At 48.9% G+C, this 17891-nt stretch overlaps 1 protein-coding gene across 1 annotated transcript; it reads right to left on the bottom strand.

The window, feature by feature from the left end:
• Positions 1 to 353: 353 nt before the first annotated feature.
• On the bottom strand, positions 354 to 16679 carry pkp3b (plakophilin 3b). Its single transcript, XM_084437525.1, has 13 exons — positions 16286 to 16679; positions 14529 to 14629; positions 11548 to 12110; positions 11265 to 11388; positions 8938 to 9142; positions 7835 to 8009; positions 7264 to 7381; positions 3918 to 4082; positions 3033 to 3215; positions 2187 to 2340; positions 1597 to 1792; positions 1375 to 1462; positions 354 to 903 (listed from the first exon to the last, which is right to left on the bottom strand). The coding sequence occupies exons 1-13, from the start codon at positions 16509 to 16511 to the stop codon at positions 862 to 864; spliced, it is 2340 nt and encodes a 779-aa protein (XP_084293651.1). The 5' UTR covers positions 16512 to 16679; the 3' UTR covers positions 354 to 861.
• Positions 16680 to 17891: the final 1212 nt, after the last annotated feature.

Genomic DNA, 17891 nt, shown 5'->3' with positions numbered 1-17891 from the left:
TGGCTCGGTGCTCGTTGGGGTGAGAGGCGGATTCCTCCACCAGTGACTTGCAACAGATGTTCTTGACAAAAGAGACGCTTCAGTTATAGAGCCCATTTCACCTCAGATCAACAGTTCAAATGAGTAACGAGACAGTTCACAGCAATTCTCACGATATCTGTACGCGTACTTCGCAATTCTTACACAACTACTTCCGTCAGAGGACGGTCGCTGCACTAGACTGTCGGACTGAGCTAAGGCTACTGGAAACCCCCACAACTCTTACTCAGTTCCTCTTCTTGAGGATTTGATGCTCGGTTGGAGCACACAGGCCTTGGGGGCCAACGCAGCTGAGCACCCCAGAAAGCAGGAAATGTCCATTTATATCCTTTATATAAAATCGTAATGCAGTTTGAACAGTTATGGTGCATTTTAAGCAGTTGAAGCTAATACATTTCAGCTGATTGAGCAAGGGACAGTTGATAGTATTAGAAACAGATTAATGTTGTCACTCCTTTACATACACACACGCGCACACACACACTCACACACTCACACCTCTTGACAACAGTCCCAGAAGCAGTTCCATTCCATACAGTAACAGTTCAGTGACTAACTAAAGAAGACGTCACCTAACACAAATATTGACTCCAGAAAATAAGTCAGTTTTGCAGAGCTACAAAATATCCATGAAATTCAGAAACAGTACAACACTACTGTCAAGTGACGAGGGACGAGAAGCTAGCAGTCCATGAGTCGTCATGACTACCATCATTAGCCCCGGCCCCTCCTCCTTGGTGCAGCGCTGCAGCCCTGTCACGCCGGCCACGCCCACCGACTCCGCTCGATCCCGCGCCGGCCCCCGGCTAAAGTGTGCGGCTTTTAGAGGGCTGCGTCCGTGAAGTCGCGCCTCGTGAAGCCCTTCTGCAGACGGACAGACAGACAGACAAGATGTGAGATACCGAGACTGGGACGGACAGAGAGGAGTTAGGTGGGCGGATCTCCTGTAGTCAGCAAACAGTTTGACCAGATGCAGGGAGTAGCCGCCCACACAGACCCCCCCACCCCCCTCTCCCCAGAATGTAATCATGAGCAGCTTTGCCACAGGGCTATCACAGGCATGCAGAGAGCAGGGGAGTGGCTGACAGGAGCTGTGAGGGAATGAGAGAGAGAGAGAGGGAGCTGTGAGGGAAAGAGAGAGGGAGAGAGAGAGAGGGTGGCTGAGATGACCACTGAAAGAGAACACTAAAGCCACATGAAAACAAAGAGAGCCTTCTGTACACCCAAGTTAGTTTGAGCGCAATTTCTCTTGATCTCCGCGGGTTAGCTGCAGACCGCTGACGCTCCTCTGTGTGCTGGCAGACAGTCTCGTGTTACTCTCTCTCCCAGCCTCACCTGTTTGTAGTCTTTGTGCAGCTTGTTGTACTGAAACATGTTGCTGAGGACGGTGGAGGCAGCTTTGGCCGCTTTCAGCCTCCCGGGGCTGTGATTCGATAAGATAGGAGTCACATGATATGGTCATGTGACAACTTAAGCCAGTCAGAAACTACCAACCCAATCGTATATTGTTACACCAGAGACCGCTAACTAAATCATATTGTTATGTGAAATGGCTACCTGTTGTCATGGGAGGTCTTGATGGCCGTCAGTTTGGGCACGCCGTCAAAGTAGCAGATGTCGCGGGCGGCCAGGGAGCTGCCAGCCACCAGGCTGTTGAGTGTGGCGCAGATGTTGACCACCACGTCGCTGGAGGGCTCTTTCTGCTGGCCGTCGCTTGGCAGACGGGCCACCAGCACCCTGACCGCCTTGGTGGCTGCAGAGAGTGGGGGGCAGATACTCAGGACGAACTACCACAGCAGAGTAGAGCTGAATTTTGTGTACACTTGGCATACATATAAGTTTAGTACTTTAGTTAGTGTATAATCCCATGTAAATAAGAATCATAATTTTTTCGTAATTAGAATGAGGCCTTTATGTAGGGACTGGGTCCTTCCACGGAGACCGTGGTTTTCCAATTAAATTCAGTTGGTTGCAATCTGCAACCTCACCACTAGATGGTGACGAAAATCAAACACTGCACCTTAAAACCAATCACAATTGTTTAGTGTATTAGGCAGTGTAGCGTAGCCAGGTAGCAGGCTAGTGTTTTAGTGTACTAAGGTAGTGTAGAGTAGCCAGGGAGCACACTAACAGGGTAGTGTACTAACCCATGTGGTCCTTGCTGCGACAGTGGCGTGCGAGATTCCTGAGCAGGCCGGAGAGTGGGCGGAGCCCGGTGTCGCTCTTCGTCTGCAGGAGGTCCAATAGCAGTGGCAGCATCCTCTCCTCATCCAAGATCAAACCCACCAACACGCTTGCCCACTAAGGAACAGTACAGTATAAGTTTAATTAAAAGAAGACGAAGAAAAAAAGTAGGTCTTCTCAGCGCGCACACACTATAGAACACAGAGTACGTCTTCTCAGCACACACACACACACACACACACACAGGCAACCATCAACACACACCACCTCTGCTACATCTCCCCTCAAAAGATCATTGGAAATCCACCTTCGGAAAGAACCCACCTACCCTAACCCAACTCACACCATCATATCACCCTGAGCCCACCCCCTGTGACCTGTGACCCCTAGTGAGGGCCGAGAGGAGGGGTCAGAGAGGTGATATGTGCCGTACTCTGGTCTCAACGCCAGACCCATGAGAGTTCTTTCACTGATACACTACTACTTAAGATACGCTAACTACATTACTGCATTCTGCAGATCTATCTATGGGTCTGGGACACTTCATGCAAAAATCTGGTGCTCAAATCCTGGCAATTCATTGGTAGCGCCAGAATCCAGGCGACACCAATCACCCAAACTGGCCCCGCCCATCTAACCTGGGCTAGCGTCTCTCATTCGCTGCTACGACTTGTCACTTTCAATTTTGACCCGTCGATACGCCCTCAGAACACCAGCTTGGGCGGTGAAGTGGCTCAGACTCTATTATGTGGTATGCGGAGTGCAGCCATTCAACATGATATTTGTGTCTGGAGAGAGACTAGCCGTACTCTGGTGTCCCCCGCCGTGATGTTCTGCAGGGCTCCAGCGGCGGCCTCGCGCGTCGCAGCGTTGGTCTCACACTGCTGCAGCACGCTGTTATACAGCCCCACCACCTGGGGGTGCCACAACCACTCTGACCCCCGAGGAGCCTTCAGCGCCTCCGCAGGGCAGGACAACTCCTGGTTACGACGCTACGGGGAGAGAGGAGGGAGAGAGAGAGGAGGGAGAGAGAAAAGAGGGAGAGAGAGAGGAGGGAGGGAGAGAGAGATGAAAAGAGAGGAGGGAGAGAGAAAAGAGGGAGAGGAGGGAGGGAGAGGAAGGATAGAGAGAGGAGGGAGAGAGAGGAGGGAGAGAAAAGAGGGAGAAAGAGAGGAGGGAGGGAGGGAGAGATAGAAAGAGAGGAGGGAGAGAGGGGAAGGATAGAGAGAGGAGGGAGAGAGAGATAGAAAGAGAGGAAGGAGAGAGAGAGGAGGGAGACAGATAGTGGAGGGACAGAGAGAGGAGGGAGACAGAGGGATAGAGAGGAGGGAGAGAGAGAGGGAGGAGGGAGAGAGAGGGAGAAGTGAGAGCAGAGGGAGGGAGAGAGAGGAAGACAAGAGGAGGAGGGGTGGTAGTGATGAGAGAAAGGAGTGATAGAGAAACAAGGGTGATAGAGTGGAGGGAGAGAGAGCGGGAGAGAAGGGAGAAAAAGAAAGAGAAAGAGAGAGATCTTTACAAAAACAAGTCATGGTCCCTCAGATCCATACAGGCTATAAGACCAGTGCGATCCCTACACCTTCCATTGTCTACCAGTGGTTTCACTGTTGCTCTGTTGTAATATGACCCACCCCCAGGGGTTATCAGGGTAATATAATAGCCCCCTGCCGGCCGGGCCGCTAGAAACCAAACCCCACCTCCTTGGCCTTCTTGCTCTGTGGAGTGAAACAGCCAATCAGGGCGCTGTCCTGGGTGTCCCCGCCCCTGGTCGGGCCTTCCAATCGCAGCAGAGTGGATGGAGACATCTCGCTGTACAGCTGATAGGACAGGTTCCTCAGAATGCACACGGCGTTCTCCACTCCCTGGAGAGAGGGAGGGAGAGAGAGAAAGGGAGAGAACTTTACTGGTACTGTTGTTTTACCCCCCTATCAATTCTTAACCCCGCAAAAATAGTATTACACTGCAACATAGTCAAGGAGGATAAGGTCCTGCCACAGAACAGTATCTAATAGATAGATAGACAGAAAGACAGACAGACAGACAGACAGACAGACAGACAGACAGACAGACAGACAGACAGACAGACAGATAGATAGATAGATAGATCGACTTCATGAATGTTTTTTGTATCAAAGAAGTATGTGCTTCAATCACTATATCACAGAAATGTATGTGAACTTTTGACCACAACTGTAGACAGATAGATAGATAGATAGATAGATAGATAGATAGATAGATAGATAGATGGATTGGAAGAGGATTGGAAGGTCCCCAGTTTGATCCCAGCTCCCATCAGTGTGCCGAAGTGTCTTTGAGCAAGACACTGAACACCAAACCGCTCACGTGCGGCACGGTGGCGCCTCACAGAAAAAACATCCTGGGCATTTCTGTGCAGAGTTTGCATGTTCTCCCTTTGTTCGCAAAGGTTTCTTCCCAAGGAACCCAATATGGAAAACATGCAGAAGAACAGAACGCTCTTCAGTCCGGTGCCTGACCAGAGTACTTGGACTTGGTCCCTGGGCACCACTGACGAGGCTGCCCACTGCTACTGGCTGCCCCTGGAGGAGGACAGCTTGGATAGAAAATGCAGTGGACAAATTTCCCCAGCGACCCCCAAGGTTGCATGTGTGTGTGTGCTGCGTGCTCTATCGCCGCTCACCTGTGTGTATCTGTGTGTGGTGGATTAAAGACCCCCCCCCCTTAGGTCCTGTAATCTAATCTGCGTGTGATGGCTTTGCTGTTCAGGTCTGAGAGTTTGGGGGTAGGAAGGCCGATAACTCTGGAGTCTCATTGTGTGTGATGTGTGTGAGTTTGTTCTTGTTGGAGGCTGTTAACATGTTAAGGGAACAGGGGGAGCGGTAGAGGGGAACGGGCTAGAGAACGCTCTGGTAGAGCAGCAGAAGAAGGTGCGGGGAAACAGAGCACTCTGAGTTTGAGAACGGCAGAGTCTTCGTTGGCGGCGCTTGTGAATGCCAGTGGTGTGTTGTGGTTTGTGGTGCAGAGTGAGACTGAAGTATTTGTAGCGCTCCGTCATCTCAACAGCTTCAGTATTGAAGCAGGTGGGGTTGTGGGTGGAGTTGTGGCCTGTGCTTTGAGTGCTGGGAGTGTTGATTAACAGTTCTTTGACTTGGATACATTCTACTGAAGGTAATTGTTAATGCACCATTGTGTGAAATGGGAGCTGGGGACTTGATAACCTACAACAGAGTTATTGTGATTAAGGAGTGCAAGTGTGTCAGTGTGTCATCAGAGTATTTGAAGAATGTAGTTATCTGTGAGGGAGTGTCCAGGTGTGCGGAGCTTCAGGGTCAATGTTGTGGACAAGGTCCAAGTTCAAACTCTCAGAGAGAAAACGCAAACTTTGGTTGGCTGGCATGACTGCAGAAAAAAAATAAAAAATCTACTGTATGTTGGCTTCTCGCTCACCAACAATGGCCGGGTTTCCCGAGCAAGTTAAGAAGCACTTAACTCCAAAGCACTTCTTAACTCCCATACAAGGGGTTGTTTAAGAAGGGTTCCTTAAGAAGGTTCTTTATCGGGAAACGTGGCCATTGTTGGTTACGCGCTCTTCTTGATGTGATCTACCTCTGCCCGTCTGGGAGATATGCGAGGCCCTGTGCGAAGTAGGCATTGCGAGGCCTTTATGCACTATGCATGCACGTCTTTTTTTCCATATGGCAGTGATATTTTTTCACTTAGTCACAAGCACCCCCCCCCCAGGCGGCTCTAAGTCACAAAAGCGAAGGCGCAGTGTTTCCAGTGATGTCTTGGTTACCTCAGGCAACTTAACTGAGCGCACCACCATGCACTGAAAGTGAAGTATTTGTAGCGCTCCGTCATCTCAACAGCTTCAGTATTGAAGCAGGTGGGGTTGTGGGTGGAGTTGTGGCCTGTGCTTTGAGTGCTGGGAGTGTTGATTAACAGTTCTTTGACTTGGATGCATTCTACTGAAGGTAATTGTTAATGCACCATTGTGTGAAATGGGAGATGGAGACCGCCCCCCCTCTTGGTTACCTGGGGCAACTTAACTGAGCGCACCACCATGCACTAAAAGTCACAACCACAGCCAAAACGAGGCTCTCTAAAGCGCGAGGCCCGGACCGCCCCTCCCCCCCCCCCCCCCCCCCCCCTAGCAGTGGCCCTGTCTGGAGTTGTCGTCAGCGCGCGTTAACGGTGCCAAAGGGTGGAGGAATGTGGCAGAGCAGGTTAAAAACATACTATTAACAGTTTGAACTTGTGCTGGGGATGAATTTAGTTTGATATCAAGTTTGTTTTACCACTATTTCTCACGTATTCATTATTTAACCTTGATTATTCTCTATTTTAATTCATGAATGTTTTTTTCCTGATCTGACCTTGCTCTGAAGGGTGACCCACAAGGGGGGGGGGGCTGTTGGGTGGGACCTGGGTGGGGGGGAGGGGCAACCGGTTAAATGTACTGTATTGATCTTTATTGATCCTCTGTTTGTGTAATTAACTCAATAGAAAATTTTTAATAAAAAAATTTAATTACAAAAAAGGAGGACAAGAAGGTCTGTTCAAATCGGTGTGTTGCGTCTGCATTTTCACTCTGTGGTTTGAGTGTGGGCTCTTAACACTACTACAGGAAATACCGTAGGTGGTAGACGTTTTAGACAAGGAGTCATGGAACATGGCCGTGTCAGAGCTGAGTCAGTTTTGGCTCAGAGCTGGGTCAGATTTAGGTGATATTTGGGTGAGATTTGGGTCAGAGTTGAGTCAGTTTAAGGTCAGAGTTGGGTCAGAGCTAGTCTCTTACACAGTTGCCTTGCCTAGACACACGTTTCATTTGTTCACAGCTGTAGTAACCTTCTGTAGAATTTCCTTTCCATTTGGAAGTTGGAAGACAGGCTCCTCTTCCGACTGTTCCTGAGTTTGGGTCAGAGGAGCCTGTGTCCAGTTGTGTCCCACAGATCAAGGCAAGCGACTATGGAAGTTGAAACTACTTCCGCCGTCTCAATCATTCAACATATATGCAATTAGTGGTAGGCGACTGGTTAGTGGACTACAGGGAGGCAGACGTACCTTGTCGTCCACCTTCTCCTCCTGGACAGCATGCTGGACGTAGGCCACCAGAGAGTCCAGCAGACCCACGGTGTCTCTCATCTGCTGCCTGCAGCGAAGACTCACTGAGCTCAGGTTCCTACACACACACACACACACACACACACACACACACACACACAAACACATACACACAGACACACACATGCACACAGACACACACACGCTCGCGCTCACAAGTACACACACACGCACACGCAGTGGGCAATAGTTTCCTAATGAATAACAGCTACAGCATCTTATGACCATCAAAATCCTCACGAATTGAACTGGTGTAGTGTGCTAGAATTTCTATTTTATTCTATTTAACCTTTATTTAATCAGGGAGTCTCACTGAGAAATAGATCTCTTTTACAAGGGAGCCCTTAGAGCTATAAATACAAAATACATAACATAAAAATAAATGTAAAATCCATTTGAAAGATAATGTTTGCTAAATACATACAGAATATGCATAGTTGGATCTATAGTTATTGATATATTATTGATCTCTAGTTACTGTATTGAAATCAATTGGGATCAGAAGACGGACCGGAGGCAGCCGGTGGTGTTGTAGAAGATGTCCGCCTCCGAGGAACTGTGGCTGATGCACCCAGAGTCCCCCGGGGCACACAGGGGCACCAGCACCCTCTCCGTCAGCTCCGACAACGTCTCCCTGGCCAACTTCTCCTTCAGATTGTCCTTAGAGGAAAGGTTCCACAAAATACCTACGAGGGAGAGTAGAGGGGAGGAGGGGAGGGGAGGGCAGATTGGGGGAAGAGAGATAGAGAGAGAGAGAGGGAGAGAGGTGGTCAGTGTCTGACATGAAGTAGAGACGTGTACTGTGAGAAACAGAAATACAAAACAAGGAGTGTAAACAGAGAGGGTGAGGGGGGAGGTGGGGGGGGAAGAGGAAGGGGGGGGGACTGTTCAAACAGAGTGTGTGTGTGTGTGTGTGGGGGTGGGGGGGGGGGCAGCCTGTGGTCAGGCATTCCAAGGCCAGTTTGCTCAGTCGAGCAGACAGACAAAACAACACAGGTGCTTCTGGGAAAGGATGCCAGCCATTGGACTGTCAGTAATCAGTAACTCTAGCTATGCCCTCTCATTCCACCATGTTTATCCCACACTGAGCCATTCTTTAAACCAATCACAATCATCTTCAACGGAGCAGTTGCTAGGTAGTTGTTTTTTCACATAGTCTGGATTGAATCTGATTGGGCAGGGAATCAGCTCCGTCGCCACTGATCGGGCAGTAATTAATGAATGACAAGGCTTCCCCAAAACTGTAACAGCAGAGAAATGCATGTTGTGCTGTTCACATCCAAGAATGAAAAGTAACAGGTGCTCGACCAAACAAATATAACTGATGAGAGAAGAGAAGTCTGCATCATTAAAATCACTATGGGGGCTATTTAAACAGTGTGCAGACTTCTCTTATCCACAAAACCTACATCCGTTGAGTCAGACTAATCGACAGGCAACACCTCTCCCTACCAGTGATGTCACTCCTACCAGTGATGTCACTCCTACCAGTGATGTCACTCCTACCAGTGATGTCACTCCTACCAGTGATGTCACTCCTACCAGTGATGTTCCTCCTACCAGTGATGTTCCTCCTACCAGTGATGTCACTCCTACCAGTGATGTCAGTCCTACCAGTGATGTTCTTGCGTAACTCCTCGTCTGGTTCCTTCAGGGCGCTGACCAGGCTGGAGATGCCGCCAGCGTCCATCAGAGCCGTCTTGTTCTCCATGTTCTCGTAGATGAGGTTCCTCGTGGCGCCGGTGGCAAAGCGCTGAACCTCCTGGCTCTCGCTGGAGAACAGCTGGACCAGGGCTGGCACGGCCCGTAGCAGACGCACCTGCCGGGGGGGTAGAACAGTGTTGAACGAGTGGCCATTCACAGTCCATTTTGACCTTAGACCTTGGATTTCATCTCATGTCTCTGTCTCTGTCTGTCTTTCTGTCGGCATACTGTAGCTTCTAAATATGGTGCTTCCTGTAGAACTTTGCGAAAGGGGGATTTTTCTTTTGCAAGTGAAGAAAGGTGTTAGTTTCATAAACGCATGAAGCCCTAGGTCATGTATGCCTTATGCTATAGGGGAATTTTTTTCTCTTGCAAGTGATGCACGTGTGATAACTGATTGACGCAAGTAATGAACTCTTAACTGTCTATCCATCTATGATTGACGTATTAAAAGCGTCTGCTGAACTTTTGACTGTCTGACTGCCATCTATGATTGATGCATTTGTGGTTTTGATGAACTATTGACTGTCTATCCATCTGGTCTGATTGACGTAGGTATATAGGGGGACAGCAAGGTCACAGACGCATGAAAAGCGTGGGTGACGTACTTACATACGCAGGCCTGGTTTCACAAACGTAGATAGACAGGGGGCAGGGAGGTTGAATGACGTATGAGTGGCGTGAGTGACGCACGGACATGGTTTCACAAACGTAGATATGAAACTTTTTATGCCCAAATTTAGTAAAAGATGTGTTAATCTGATGTATATTGGAATTTTATCTGATGTAATAATTGACGTAGGTATGGTTTTATCTGACCACAAACTGCGTGGGCTCAGACTGTTTAGAATAGTATAAATGCTGCATGATTAGCTTAGGGTGTCTGTCTCTCTCTTGATCTGTTGTTGCATGCGTGTAATAATTAGATTGTGAAAGAACCCATCTGAAAACTTTGTTCAGAACTGCTTTTTTTTATATACTTTGATTGAACTGTGTGTCAATCCTTATTTTTACTTGTTAGATTTAAGTGCCCTGTGTTGGCATATTTTGTAAACTTCTATAATTTTAAATAAAACTTTTTAAAGACAAGAAGTTTTTGGGACATCCTTCTCCATCCAGCACTGCCTCCTCTCAGCTGTAACAGCACGTTCAACAAAAGGGTGAGTGACCTATTGGTTTAGGTATTCACTGGTAAGCCCTACTAGCACCATTAAGCCTTCTGGGACTTGTGGTCAAAAGTGATGCTGACGAGTATCACATACTAACCACAGACACCAAAAGAGGAAGCATATACGCCTTGCATTGGCACCTGACAAACTGTCTGATCTCGATGTTAGCAGAGCCAAGAACTCAATCGAGGCCGTTAACACTAGCTGGTGTACTCTTGCTGTACCTTAAACCTTCGGGTGAGATAAAGTGAGCACCGGAGAGAGCTCCATGAGCGAACGACATTACCAAACGACAACTTAGAGTGGTGGTATTTTAAAAGTAGGCCCTTTACAATCCTCACCGACGGAGCGAAAGACCATAGTTGGAATTAGCGCATTAAAGTCCATCAAGCCGGGTCTGCGGTCTTTCCAAGCATTAGTCAGAGGATAGAATTGGGTAGGAACAGTGAAATAGACTATTCTCTCAGATAATTTTCTCAAGGAGTAGATGGTTCAATATGTCTTTAGGATAGAAACCAAAAGGTATGTCTGACAACAGTGAGGATCGATTCTTGTTAAAATAATATTTGAAGAGTCAGATAAGCACCTATCAAAAAGGGTTATCTAGATCCTAGTGACTAAAATAGGTATCACAAGTGGTGAGATGTTTTAGCATCACGAAAGGAATAGGATTCACTGTTTATAAGTCTTGGTAGTGAGAGTGGTGACCTTATTAGAGTTGGATATTGTAGGATTCCGTATCAAACCAAAACCAGAACTAATTCAACCTTGAACCGGCTATAGGATAAAACTCTAAATTAATTTAGTTATAAGTAGCTTTTTAAGGTTACTTAGAATAACTAAAAAGGTAATATTTATTCAAGACCAAGGTCACCGTGACAGGAATATCGCACCGGCAGTCCGTTGCGACAAATCCTCTCATTCTCACCAAGCGCTCCGTCCTACAACAGCCAGGGGAGAGGTCAGGCAGGGATACTGGAGGATCATATCGGCCACACACTGAAAGTCACTTGAGCTGCATACGGGAGTGATGTCAGCTGATATCCTGCTGATGCAGGAGTTACTTGCCTGGTTCTTGGCGTCGTTGCTATGGTAACACTGGTGCTGTATGTAGGCTGCCCCCAGCACCTGCAGCGCCGTGTCCGTCTGGGAAAGGTAGCTGACCGCTGTAGCCATGTCCAGACCCTGCACCCTGCGCACACACACACACACACACACACACACACACAAACACATAAATTCCAATTGATGTAACGATCCACACTATTGCCATTGTCTGCGAGTGTGTGTGTGTGTGTTTCTATGTGTGTGTGTGTGAGCGTGTCTCTGCGTGCAGGTGTGTGTCTCTCACCCCCCCAGCTTGTCGTTGCTGTGGCATGAGACGCCATCCGCCAGGTCCACGCCCTTCCCCACGCTCCTCACGCTGTGGAGCGACGCGGCCCGATTCATCGACGCCCCCCCGAACACGCTGGCCCCGCCCACCCACGCCTGCTGCTGCTGCCCCGCCCCCAACACGCTGGCCCCGCCCCCGGCCTGCCTGTTGGTGATGCGGCTGATGGTGCGGTGGGAGGGGCCTTTGAAGGTATGCTGGTAGGATTGCTCCTCCTTCCCACCAACCGCCGGGGAACGCCGCATCGTCGCCGCCGCGGTCGCTGTGCTCACTTCCTGCTCGGCCAGCCAATCGGGGTGCACGAGTCCCTGGTGCTCCTGACACAGAGATTTGGATCTGGTTCTGCTCCGGCTGCTGTGATAACTCTCCTGGTGGTAACCGCCGTGGTAACCGTGGGCGTGGACCACGTTGCCGAGGTGAGGGAGGGTGGTGCCGGCGGTCGGTTGGCTGATTCTGTACCTGGAGCCGGCCTCCACAGCCGAGCGAGAGGAGAAGCCGCCGGAGTGGTGAGAAACCACAGGAACCTGCCGGACAAGACAGAGTCAGGATCAGGGTTAGACAGACAGACAGACAGACAGACAGACAGACAGACAGACAGACAGACAGACAGACAGGCAGACAGGCAGACAGACAGACAGACAGACAGACAGACAGACAGACAGGCAGGCAGACAGACAGACAGACAGACAGACAGACAGACAGACAGACAGACAGACAGACAGACAGACAGACAGGCAGAGGCAGGCAGGCAGACAGACGGACAGAAAGACAGATGGATAGACAAGAAGACAGACAATAGAGACAATCTCTGTGGCGTCTCTCTATGCCATTTGTCTGTGGTCTCTCTGTGGCATCTCTCTGTGGCATCTCTCTGTGGCATCTCTCTGTGGCGTCTTTGTGGTGTCTCTCTGTGGCATCTCTCTGTGGTGTATCTCTGTGGCGTCTTTGTGGTGTCTCTCTGTGGTGTCAGGAAAAGTAGAGTCTTCACACCAGAAATATGCTCCCAGGATTTTTAATTGACACTGAGGTGACGTTTCGGGCTACAAGCCCTTCTTCAGACAAAAAACACCAGCAGAGACACGGCTTAAATAATAGGCTACCTAGTCTAATGGGGTCACATGACATAACATGTGACTGAGTCAAAAAAGGTCTACAAAGGTGACAATTTTGATCATACTAGCAAAAAGACAATACTACAGCAATGGAGTACAGGTGCACAGAAACCACAGATTACAGAAATAAAATCAGCTTGACTAGCAACTACACACAAGGCGGGGGGTGGAGGCTAATGCACTCTCACACACACCCCTCTGAGAAGAGAACTGGCCAGAGAGTGTCCTTAGAGGAAAGGCCGCAAATCAGTCTTCATTCGACCCTTTTGGAGACTGTATTCAAGGTGTAGATCCAGAATGCCCTTGGATACAGTCTCCAAAAGGGTTGAATGAAGACTGATTTGTGGCCTTTCCTCTAAGGACACTCTGGCCAGTTCTCTTCTCAGAGGGGTGTGTGTGAGAGTGCATTAGCCTCCACCCCCCGCCTTGTGTGTAATTGCTAGTCAAGCTGATTTTATTTCTGTAATCTGTGGTTTCTGTGCACCTGTACTCCATTGCTGTAGTATTGTCTTTTTGCTAGTATGATCAAAATGGTCACCTTTTTAGACCTGCAGAGATGTTTTAATAACATGTTGTTGCTATCCCTTCTACGGTATCTTCCACTTGGTATCACATCACAGTATGATGGTACTGATTTTAGGTCATGTGATATTCCAGTGGTGTAGCATCTTACTCTGATTTGTATAATAACTGGATATATGTACATACTTTTACACTTTTGGGGAACTTATTTGTACACTTAGGTCTTCCCATGCATTGACTCAGTCACATGTTATGTCATGTGACCCCTTAGACTTTGTCTCTGCTGGTGTTTTTTGTCTGAAGAAGGGCTTGTAGCCCGAAACGTCACCTCGGTGTCAATTAAAAATCCTGGGAGCATATTTCTGGTGTGCAGACTCTACTTTTCCTGATGAGTTTGTTTTCAGTCTAGCACCCGGTTTTAAACATTTTGGATGTGCGTACCTTTGTCCATTTTCTGCAGTATCTCTGTAGTGTCTCTCTGTGGTGTATCTCTGTGGTGTATCTCTGTAGTGTCTCTCTGTGGTGTATCTTTGTAGTGTATCTCTGTGGTGTCTCTCTGTGGTGTATCTCTGTAGTGTCTCTCTGTGGTGTATCTCTGTGGTGTCTCTCTGTGGTGTATCTCTGTAGTGTCTCTCTGTGGTGTCTCTCTGTGGTGTCTCTCTGTGGCGTCTCTCTGTGGTGTCCCTGTCTCTCTGTGGTGTCTCTCCATGGCATCTCTCTGTGGCGTCTCACTGTAGCGTCTCTCTGTGGTGTTCTCTGTGCTGTCTCTCTGGGGTATATCTCTGTAGCGTCTCTCTGTAGTGTCTCTCTGTGGCGTCTCTCTGTGGCGTCTCTCTGTGGCGTCTCCGTAGTGTCTCTCTGTAGCGTTTCTCTGCAGTGTCTCTCTGTGGTGTATCTCTGTAGCGTCTCTCTGCAGTGTCTCTCTGTGGTGTATCTCTGTGGCGTCTCTCTGTGAAATACTGCATGGTTGTGCAGTCTAGGGAGGGGGGCTGTGAAGTGTGTCATCGTGGCTTCTCACCCTCGCCCGATGTCAAGAGCAGATGATTCTTGTTCAGATGTATTTTTGGATTCAGAAATGTTTTTGGAATGTATACTGGGATGACACGCAGGTGCCAAAACCTTTGTTTTCCCCAATGTGACAGGGTAGGGCAGGATAGCCCAGTCAGAGGGCCGTGGCATGACGCCAAGTCGACTCTTTCTATTGTGCTTTATTCCATTGTGAGCGCATGCTATCTCACAGGACACAGCTCTATGTTATGTTAACTTATCGAAATACATAAGACAGACAGGATATGAGGTCATACTTACCGCCAAAGTGCGGCTCCCTAGGTACCCCATGGAGGCGGAGCTGAAGCCGGAACTGCGGACAGGGGGGCCCAGATTCCATCCAGGGGGGGCCACACTGGTGCCTACATGAAAAACACCGGTCGACCCTCAGAGTTAGAGCAGAACCACAACCCACAGAATCAGAGACACAGAATAGAACCGAATAGAACTGAGTTTCTTTGAGTGACACCGTACAAGGGGGTTGACTAACTTCACTTCCAGGAGATGATGATGATGACTGAGGAGCCTGACCTAACCAGACCAGACCAGGGTGGGGCTGTTGAGAGGTCACTGAGGTTATCTCAATACTGGCTCCTCAACAGGATCCCAAATTTAGACGTAATCATCAGAGCTTCATTCAGGGTGAGTAGAGTTACTGTGTGTTTAAAAGAAGGAGGGGGGAGGGTCTTGTGAGTCTTGTGAGTGTTTAGCCTAAGAGGGTCAGTGTGTCTGAGGGAGAGAGGGAGGAAGGAAGGGAGGGTGTGTGTGTGTGTGGTGTGTGTGCGTGTGATTGTGTGTGTTTGAGATGTGTGTGAGAAAGAGAGGGGGAGTGTGTGCGTGTGTAAGTGAGTGTGTAAGTGAATGAGTGGGAGTGTTGGATGCTTGAGCGGTGATACTGAACAGAGCGAGTTTGCTGGGTTCAGGATTAGCTGTTGGATGGAAGGCCAGCAGTCACTCTCACCCCACACAGAGCAGCAGAGAACCAGAGCATGAATCAGACCTCAGCAGATCCTGCTCAGGCGTATGGGACGGTACAGGGTAATGTGTCAGCAGTCTAAAGTGACAGCTGTCTATCCGGAAGTCTCAGCTGCCTGTCTGCCCTCTGTCTGACAGGCCTAGGGGAGGTCAGCGCATTCACGGTTAGGCTACAGTTCAGTTCTTCATACATCCTGCTGGCAGTTATCAACATCCTGACAGAAATTGCTGTTTTCCCTGCATACTTTCACCCTTTAATCATGTCAACAGTGTGCTGTCTCCATGGTTTCTGGTGGTTTTGTCAGTCATTTGAGGTGATTTATCTCTAAGAGGAGTTGCTACTCCAGACCTAGTCTGTAACAGCTCCCTTATCGAAACACTTCAATAAAAAAGAGAGATTTAGTTCAGTATACAGCTTATATGTTATGTAACATGTTGTTTCCTAGAAACAACACATTTACCTATATGACCGTTATGGGTGCTAAGAGTGTGTTTTCATTCACTCACAAGTACTCCTTAATTACAGTTTACAACTATAATCTGCTGTCTCACTTTCCTCACCATCTATTCTCTGGCTTCTCATTGCAAAACAAGAGGCAGCCAACTGATTTCTGTTGGAACTCAGCTTTCTCTCAGAGACAACATCTGGTGACAATATCGGGATGCTAGTCCCAGCCTAGTCTGACATAGCCCATCCCATGTTTACTCCATTTTAGCCCCAGTCCTAGTACAGCTCCTCGTATCACACACCCACGTTAGCTCCGGCCACGCCAGTCCCCATGTCCAAAATAGACCATGACACTGATAAACCACTCTGAAAACCTGAATAACACCCACGCAGAGAACTCACGGAGGGGAAAAACGGCCAAGGTCAACAACAAATCGTTTACCATTCGTTGCCTATTTCGACATTAATTTGTAACTTCATCAGAGCTTGAGTTATAAGATAAAACGTTTTTTTTTGTGGGGGGACGCACTGAAAAGTATGACTTGTTTTCTTTCTTTCTTGTTCATGTTAAACTTTTTAAAGTTAGAGCGCCCACCTGACGAGGCGCAGTGCGATCCGTTCAGCCGCGACAACGACGAGGACCTCGACTGCGCGAGACGCATCTGGACCTGCGTCTGGACCCTCCGGGCCTTCGCTGCTTCGTCCGTTAATGTACCGCCCGACCCCAGCTGCGCGTCGCTGGGAACGGCGTACGTGGTCACCTGCGTGTTGGGCAGCAAAGCGGACATAAAACAGCCCTCGGCAGCTACGACTGCACTCATTGTGAAATAAACAAACGTGAAATAAACAAGCCGACGCCGATGCGCACTTGTCAGAGAGTGTTAGAGTAATCCCTCGTCTTGAGTTACGTTCCTTTTATTCCTTCTGTATTTCGCCCAACGCCTGGATGACTCCTGATCAAAGAGACCGATAAGTAGGCTAGCCGTTCATCCGCCTCATCTCATTCCAACTGTTGAACAGTGTCTGCTGGGATAGCAGGGTTGCTGGGTCGGGGCTAGCGGTGTGGGCGGAGTTCCCCCCCTGTACTAGTGGAAGGCGCCTGTGAGTTGTGAGCTCTGGTCGTCTTGCTGTGTCACTGGAATCCCAAAGTTTCCTTTAGACGAGAAGGAACTATATCCTTTGGGCTTGGGGGGATTAATTTCTGCCACTGTAGACACCCCAATCAACCCCCAATAATGAATGCGTTTTGATTGAACAATCATCTATTTCAACGGTCTGTGGCTGCATGTGGAGACCCAACCCCAGGTCAGTCTTGTCTCTCAGGGGGGCTGAGGTCATCACATGTAGGCCCAGAGCAGTGAGCTCACGCCGAAGCAGGGCGTTTTCACATCCCCCTGCTTATATATGAGTCCGAGGAAGAACGGACATGTGCGGAGCAGACCGTTCCTGGCCCCATGCTAGTTCTTCTGCCAGGCAGCCCCAGGGTTCGGTCCAGAATCCACAGCCAGACGAATAAGTACGTACTGAGGTGTGGATAGCGCCTTTGTGCGGAATTCTTCATGCTGTTAGCTTTGAGCACAGAATTCCAATGTCACAGCGAATGTAAATCTTGTGAATGTGAATCTCCATCAGCATGTGTGTGTGTGTGTGTGGGGGGGGGGTCCCTTATGCAAGACCCTGCCTAGACCACTGCAGTGTGTTTTCACCAGCAGACTGTTGACCTGAATGCTGACGGAGGACCTGACACTGCTCTAATTGATTATCTGGTTGGCATTAAGATGGTGACACTGCCAACACACACACACACACACACACACACACACACACACACACACACACACACACACACAATCAGTTGATCTGTCACTATGGGACTGCAAATCAGTAGATCAATCAGCCCCCCACCCCCGACCGGAGCCAATCACATGCTACAAAACAACACACACACACACTTGCACAACTTCAATTGCATTCCGTAAGCCGAAGGCATTTTATAGACTCATCTGGATTGGATTGTACATGGTCAGTATAAAGTGATGGTGGAATCTCTGAGCTAGGAGACGGGAAGAGGCTGGCGTGTGAGGAGTCTGCAGCACTGCTAGGCATGCTGGGAGGGGGAGAGGGGTCAGAGGTCAGGGTCAAGTCCTGAGAGCAGACCAAGTCAGGACTAATAGCGGACAGAGCCTGTCGGCAATAAAGAT

This window comes from Borostomias antarcticus, assembly GCF_949987555.1.
Source record: "Borostomias antarcticus genome assembly, chromosome: 4".
In the NCBI taxonomy this organism is placed as follows: domain Eukaryota; kingdom Metazoa; phylum Chordata; class Actinopteri; order Stomiiformes; family Stomiidae; genus Borostomias; species Borostomias antarcticus.
Note: the sequence above shows the minus strand (reverse complement) of the source record. Positions and strands in the feature narration are given on the sequence as shown.